The following is an 8,495-nucleotide window of genomic DNA, read 5'->3' on the forward strand; positions in this document are numbered from 1 at the left end:
AATAGTTACCGTAGAAATGTTTCTTGAAATGTATACTTTATTTATACGGTGACATTTCGGCATTTAGAACGTTGTAGATTAATTTTTGAGATTTCAATAATGGCTGAGTCGACTCAGACATTCTGTCTCGTAACGTTCGAATGTTTCACAAAGACGTCCGAACATATGACGTTTCAATTACATAGTCGTTAAGGCTTATACGTTCAAACGTTAATTTTTTACATTCGGACATTATTTTTCATAAATTTTACGTCCAAACGTTTAATCAATACGTCCAAACGTACTACTTTTTTAACTTTATTTAAGCTTTAACTTTCGAACGTAAATTCTTTACGTTCGCACGTAAAACAATACCATGAACGTATAAGATACATGTTCGAACATATATTATTTAAATTTATTTGTTGTTTACGTTCGAACGTTTTACCAAGACGTTCGAACATACGACGTTACAATATTTATGTTCGAACATTTGGACGTTCATATTTACGTTCGGACGTAAAATACATACGTTCGAACGTATAATATAAACGTCCGAACATACGTCAGCCAATATTTATTTACTGCTTATGTTCGAACGTGTATATTATACGTTCGAACGTATGTGTTTTGCTTGCGAACGTAAAGGAAACGCGTCCAAACATTTTATCTTAACGTTCGAACGTATATTTTACTATGTTCGAACGTTAATGCAGAGCAGCTTAAAATTAACACAAAAAATGCCTCAATGTAAATAATTTTTTCTTTCTCTATTTTCAAGATATGGCTCATCCTCTGCATACTAGGAAATGAGGGAGGGAAGGAACCATTCAGGACATTGCTCGTATCGGGGCTCGTACTGTTATGGTAGAGCGATAGGTCCTGATTAATGAGTTCGACGAACTGATTTGGGAGCAGAGAACCTGAGAGATGTTTTCCTCAGTAGAGGCTGGGGAAATATCTGCACATTGAGGGGGAAGGTATACCCCTCAATGGTTCAGGAGTTCTATATGGGGATGTGTGCCATGCCTCAGGACACATCCTCTCACACCGTGACTATACGCGGTGATTCCATTGATATTTCACCAGATGTCATCGCCGAGCACCTAGGGATTCATCGAGGAGTTGAGACATCTGCACACGCTACATCCGGTGAGGATGTAGCCACTTCTGCATCATCTACTGACTGCCCATTTGAGCCAGCATCAGCCAGAGATGCAGACCGATCAGAGGCTGAGGATACTAGCCTCGAGGCTAGAGATGATGACCGAGATGAGGATTTCTACATCCTCACCGGGAGGGACCGCATGCAGATCGAGAGAAAGAACGCATTCAACCAGAACCATCTGCTACCTTTCTTCCGCATGTTACACCTTATTATTGCAACAAACGTGGATCATGTGGCACATAAAACCACATTTAGTCAGCTTCGGGCACAGTTTTTGATACCAGTGGCACGTGGAGATCCCATAGATTTGCCACTTCACATCTTTGAGAGGATCCGTTATGAGGCGAGCATCGTCTCCACGGATAATCTCTCATACGGTGTCCTGATCAACTGGCTATTACTTGCACGAGCAGTGCCAACTCAGCCAGAGGAGCGGGTGAAAGATCAGATGAGCCCCCTCGACATGACCACGCATCGACGTAGCATTGGACAGGCTAGGGGACGTCAGCCACACCCCGTAGAGGATCTAGTTCCTCCAACGCAAACTGAGCAAAGTCATGTGGGGAGTAGTAGTCAGCAGCCGCCGAGTATATCTGCAGGAGATGCACGGCCTGCTTGGGTTGATACGGTGATCTCACAGCTGACTGCGCCTATCGATCATAAGATCGATCGATCGCTCGCAGCTATAGAGGCGTTTGTATCTGAGATCTTCCATCGTGTAGGTATCCTCAACTACAAAGTTGATACCTTGACTGAGGAGGTACGGAGTTCGAATTTCGCGAACAACGCTATCATCTGAGTGTTGTTTAAGAAATTCGATAATATTTTGTATTTTCCTTTTATTATTTATAAAGAAAAATGTTATTTGATATTTCTATGGTTTTTCACCATTCAATTCTCAATCTTCTTTAATGTTATATTTTCCAACTTTAATACTAAATCGCTGCACTTCAAATATATATAAACATAAAAATATATTTATATATTACAAATTGTGTATATATAAATATATACAAGTCAATTTTTTAGACTTGTTCACAAGTTATGCACTATAAAAACTACATAATTTTTAAAGTAGAGTCATTTAATTTAAATTTACAATCAACGTTCGAACGTTATTAATTAACGGTCGAACGTTGGCGCAAAACATTTAACGTTCGAACGTTAATTACTAACGTTCGAACATTGGCGCCAAAACATTTCACGTTCGCACGTAAGTTGCCAGAATGTTCGAACGTAAATTTGACGTTCGAACGTAAATTTTCAATACATTCGAACGTTAAAAAAACCTCATCTGTCTTTAGTGACGGTTTCATAAAAGACCTTTTAGTGACGGTTTGGTGACTGTCATAATTTCTCAACCGTCACTAAAGACCAATTATGTTGTAGTGATTTTTATGTATATTGAAATTTTACAAAATTTTAGAAAGCATATGGGAATAAGGAAATTATAATTTTTTTTTTTTTTTTGGGAATAAGGAAACTATATGTATACATGAAATTATGAATAAGATTTAGGGGCTATTTTGAATTTTGGAAAAATTTGGCCCCCCTCAAGCTCTATGTAGATCCGCCATTGAAAATACCATGCATGCATGCATGCATGCATGTAGTACTACATCTATAATACTACATCATTCAAATGAATACATCCATAATATCTCAGCTGACACGATATTATATATTAATTGTTTATAATGTAGATAATATTTGAATGAAATTCGCCATTGGATATAATATATATCTATATCTATCTATATTATAAAAGGAACAATTGGGGTGCACGTAGCATATATCGATCATTAGTGAATTAAATACGTACCATTTCGTTTAAATTAAATAAAACCTATTAATTACCGGCCATTTCCCAATAAAACCTATTAATTACTGGCTATTTTAGATTTTAACATTACAATAATAATATTCAGACAATTATTTTACTAGTTAACAATGCGATATTTACTTAATTCATTAAAGGTATTAATGAAATTTCTTTAAAAAACAATTTAAATTTTACATAATTAAAAATCCCAGGCCCGTTAAAAATAAATTAAATATTGTTAATTAAAATCCCGATTGTGGATAATTACTCGTAATACCATATATATATTTAGCCTTCATGCATCTTAATTTGCAGACACCTTCCATTATATACTTTGAGAACAAACAATTTCTTTTGGTCGAAATTACCATGCAGGTCAAACGTACGTACTTTGGATACAAATACAATATACAGGAAATTATTCTTTCTGATCAATTGGCTGATCATTGATAGGCCGAGGCAACGCATGCAGAAGATCATCAGATGAGTTGATCTTCAATTTATTCTATAAATAAAATATTACAGCTGATGGAAGCTGGAAATTAACGGACCAATCAGAATAGCTGCATGCATGGATCAGTAGTTGAATATTTCAACTTGAATAAGCTTATCTGCAATGCATGGGTTTTGCCATCTCAGAAGAAGCTACTGAAGTTTTGGAGGACTATAGGAATAAGGGTTCTATATGCTGCTTCCGTGGGATGATAACTATCCCAAAAAATATAACTAGATGCATCTGTACAGGTGGCAGACGCTGGGTTACATAGTATAGATACCTCTATAATTCCTGTACCACAGCATCCTTTATTCGCAATCTCAAAACCTGCATGCATAATTATATATTGAAATGGAGTAATCAATATATAATTAAATAAAAATGAGAAAAAATATGACAAATTAAGAGGGTAGCATGCATGCATGCGTGGACGTGATTAAAGCCAGAAACAAGAGCTTGCTAGCTAGCTAGGTCATGCACGAAAAATATTCTTAATTTGTTTACCATATTTTTTTGGGTTTTCGATGAGATCGAGTAGAGGGCTGTAAACATCAAGGTAGACCATCTTGCTGTTGGGTAGGTTTCTGTTAAGGGAATCCAGAGTTGCCGTCAGTTTAATGTTGAACAGTTCTGCTGCTTGGTTGTACTTTTCCGAACACTGTCTCAGTATTCCTCCGGCCAGAGTTCTTTGTGACGGCAGACATCCAATCGGCGGTGCACTCAGTACTCCAATCCTTCGTGCCCCTTGCTCATATATTTCCTTCAAAATATTGTATAGAATTTATCAATTCTATTGATCTTAACCCATTTGATATCACATTAGAAAGAATATTTATTGCTAGCTCTTCTTAATTACATGCATGCCATTCGCGTAAAAATTAGTCTGCCGGACATGAAAGCCATAATATTTATTAATGTAGTTGTTGTTGTTACTAGCTTGGGTTTTTGGCAAAAATATAATATGTGTTGTCCCTATTTTCAACTTAATTTTGATATAAACTTTATAAACTAATAAATCCGGTCCGACTAGTTTAAATAGTTGATTTAATAAAAACTCATTGCATGTAGATCGAATCATAATAACTCGGCATAGAAACATTATTTCTTTAGAAAATTAGAATGATCATGTGCAATTAAAGTCGGTGTAGAGAACAAAATTATCTTCATGCATGCCTCTGCAAATTAGCTCCTACCATTAATGTTTTGGAAGGTACTGCGCCATTCACACCAACTTATAAGAGAAATCTTTTCGCAATATTGAATTGATTGATCATATACAACAGCCGGTTTTTCTCCACTTGACATAAAACAAAATGAAATTTAATTATGCCAATGAATAAATGAGGAAAATAGACAATTTTCGAAAAGATATATATGGAGGTACCTAGCTGCTTGTAATTTAAGTGTGACAAATATATAATTTAAGTGTGACAAATAAGTGTGACTAAAAATTAGACAGATAGCATATATATACGTACAGATCATGATCTAGAAGTGAAATATATATGATGGAATTAATGCTACCTTAAAGAATGTGGTAGCCTGGTCGAGCATAAGGTCCGTGTAGGAAGGGATATCGTACTCCAATTCCCGTGCATGACTAAGGAAATATGTATTGGCAATGTCATCGCTTCCCGATACCACCAGAAAGAGACTTTTTGACAGGATGAAGTTTGTCCTCTCTTCACCAACAATTCCTTGAAGCTTCGCTTTGTATTCTTTGAACATTTCTAATTGATCGGACATTGATAGTACTGACTGTTTTTGTTGCAATCAAAAGTAAGAAAAAAAAAAAAGAATTAATGGTGGAAGTTATACGTATGAACGAATCAAGCATATCATGCATGCATGCATGAATATAGATGAAATTATATATATGGACCTAAAAAGAAAAAAGTACCGCTAGTTTGGCTGTCAAGGGATCATATCCTGAGCCACCTGAAGCGAAACATACTCCTGTGATCAAGTCTTGAGGTTGAAGAAGTGGATCCAAGTATGCTGGCAGAAGCTCTTTTATTTCCAATTCCTCAGCTGAAAAGGTGCATCAAACAATAATTAATTAATTAGTGAACTTTAGTCAAATTTATTCTTCTAGTTAAAATTTATTCTATTGATTTTCTTATTTTTTCGTTTAGTCAAATTTCCGTTGGGACAATAGATTTATAAATGGGAACAACCACGCATGATAGGTATTCCTATCCACTTAACTGCCAGTCACGATCGTTATATCAACTTAAATGCATGCCTCCATTAATTTCTTTTTTTCTTTCTTTCTTTTTTGATAAAATCTTTGAAATCCGACCATTAATTATAAATGGGGAAGCCAATTGGCTTGTGGGGTTATGGCAACAGAGAGTATGATTTTGGCTTCATATATGGAGGTGTCGCTGGACACGTAATTTATACGGCTCGGTTGACACGTGATGAATTCATCTAAAATATGTTACATCAAAATATATAACTAGCTAGAGCCTAGAGATGATAAAAATTTAGGATTGATGAATATAATATTAATACTATAATTAATGAGTTTTGTAGAGCATGCATATATATCCTATTTAGGATTAATTTTGTTGATAAAAAAAAAAAAAAAAAAAAAAAAAAGAGTCCTGAGTTGCATCTAACAACTGCCAGGATCGAAGGAGGATTAATACACCGCTAAAAAGGCCAACGCAATTCCCGTAGGTTGAGAAGGAGAGACAAAGTATTGATCACCTATCTCCCATGCATGCATGCACATGCAAACAAGTGATTCTCGTAATTCATTTGTTGGTTATGTGTAACTAATAAAGTTCCAATCGATCAGTGTAATTTTCTCTTGAACTATCTCGACATTTATACCCTTCGGATATGGCAACTCAAACAATAACATGCTACAGATACAAAACAGAGCAAAAGGGCCGGGAACAAGAGTACCAGAAACGGAGAGATAGAGAGAGAGAGAGAGACCTACGTACGTACCTATCAAGTCTGAGGGAACCTTTCCATTCCCGAACCTGCCTGTGGGAACTTTTCCTTTAAAATCCTGCCCATAGGGAGGGAAATTGCACTTACCAAGAGTTTTCAGGTAATTGTTGTTGCCCGTATCCACGATTGAATCACCAAACGCTATAACTGCTGGAATGCTTTCATTCGGTGGCAGCTGCATGACAGCCTTGGAATTGCAGAAAAGAACATAAAAAATTATCAGAGTAAACAATACAGAAGAAGAAGAAGACATTTTAAAGAAGAGAAAGTGCAGTGTCTTCTTTGCTTGCTTGCTTGCTTGCTTGCTTGCTCTCAACTTGTGTTAGTTCTCACTTCCCAGTCTTGGCCAGGGAGTTCCCATAACGCATATATTTATATCTGCTACAGCCTGCAGGGATTCTTTTTTAGTGATTTATTGACACATAAATAAGCTGATACAGCGCAAAAATATAAGAGAAATAATAATTTGTACAAATTTTAAATAGATAAATCTTATACAATTCGTAAAAAGTGATTTCAGCTTAAAAAAATATTTTAAAAAAATAATTTTTATTAGTGAGATTTATGTTTTTTTTTTTAAATTATATAAGATTTGTCTATTTAAAATTTATTGCTAACATTATTCAAAATATCAACACGTACTCTCTCTCTCTCTCTAAACTTGGACCCGCCTAATTTTCCGGTTTACAGCTTAAACAGTTTTTTTAAACTCTAACGATCTTGATCGTAGGCAAAAAGTTTATTTATGTGTTAAAATGGGGCGGTATAGTAGCCGCCCCAAAAAGAAATGTTTGTAAATAGTAACGAAAGTTGAAAAAATAATAAGAAAATATTAAATAATAAGAAAAAGTAGATAAAAAATAATTAATAATAATAAAAAATAATTAATAAATAAATAAAAAATAATAATAAAAATATTTGAGAGCTAATCTCATTAGCCAAAGAGAAAGGACGAAGGTAGCTAAATATGTAGCCAAACCTAAATCTGTAGAGAAGCACGAATGTAGCTAAATCTGTAGCCACACCTAAATCTGCAGAGAAGGACGAAGGTAGCTAGCTAGCCAACCGCCCTCCATTGTTGTTATTATTATTATTATTATTTGTAATATTAGATATAATTGTTGAGTATATAAATATAATATAATTTTTTTAAAAAAGAGTTTCTTATTATTCAAATATTAATTTTTTTTTATATAGATTTTATGTTTATTTATTTTTAAAAAAAATTATGCGATGCTTATACTGTACACTACTGTAATTCTTTTTTTTTTTTTTTTTTTTAGTCCAGCTATCTGATTTGGATCCAATCAATCAAAATGCAGTTAGGAATTTAGTGCATAAATAAGAAAAGACGTAACCTGAGAAGTATAATAGTTTCTATATGGTGACGCACAAAACTCCCAACCGACAGCTGAAACGAAATAGATGCAAATGCTCGGTGCTCCGATCAATATTTGGTCGGACGGGAGCAACCGTTAGGATTAATAATCTATATGGGAGATAAATGTAATTATACCAATGAGTAATCACTTCACTATAATTTTTTACAGAAGTGATATAGGAGTTATCATATTTACAAGTTAGTTTATATATAGAACATCACATCATTCATATTACTTTAATACAGTAATATTTTATTTAAAAAATTCAAGTTTTTAAATCTCTCTTTCAAATCAGATTATATCAAATAAATAATTTTTTGTCAACTTGTAAATAAAATTTTCTATATAATATATTAATATATAATTATGTGTAACATTTGAAGTACCATGCATTTGATCACTGCAATGAATTAAAGTGATGTATCATTCCGTTTTAATACTCGAAGTCTCGAACATAAATGCATGAACATTAACTCAAATACTATAATGTTCTTTATGGAACTAAAAGCCCAGTACTATTCTATCGGTTATTGATCGAACAGTGGCATGAAATACACTTTAAAATAACTGAAAATAGGGAAATGTTTAGAAGTAAAATCACAAAGCTAATTAACTAATTCATTATAAACTTGTTTTGCAATATATAAATTGTTTAGATTATCTGTTGTCTCGTGATCATGT

The 8,495-nt window shown here is 34.1% G+C and overlaps 1 protein-coding gene across 1 annotated transcript; it reads right to left on the minus strand.

Annotated features, from left to right (window-relative positions):
• Positions 1-3,436: 3,436 nt before the first annotated feature.
• Positions 3,437-6,775, minus strand: LOC121263221 (GDSL esterase/lipase EXL3-like). Its single transcript, XM_041166052.1, has 5 exons — positions 6,427-6,775; positions 5,366-5,496; positions 4,990-5,223; positions 3,970-4,225; positions 3,437-3,792 (listed from the first exon to the last, which is right to left on the minus strand). The coding sequence occupies exons 1-5, from the start codon at positions 6,683-6,685 to the stop codon at positions 3,605-3,607; spliced, it is 1,068 nt and encodes a 355-aa protein (XP_041021986.1). The 5' UTR covers positions 6,686-6,775; the 3' UTR covers positions 3,437-3,604.
• Between the last annotated feature and the right edge of the window lie 1,720 nt (positions 6,776-8,495).

Source organism: Juglans microcarpa x Juglans regia, chromosome 4S, assembly GCF_004785595.1.
Source record: "Juglans microcarpa x Juglans regia isolate MS1-56 chromosome 4S, Jm3101_v1.0, whole genome shotgun sequence".
NCBI lineage: Eukaryota > Viridiplantae > Streptophyta > Magnoliopsida > Fagales > Juglandaceae > Juglans > Juglans microcarpa x Juglans regia.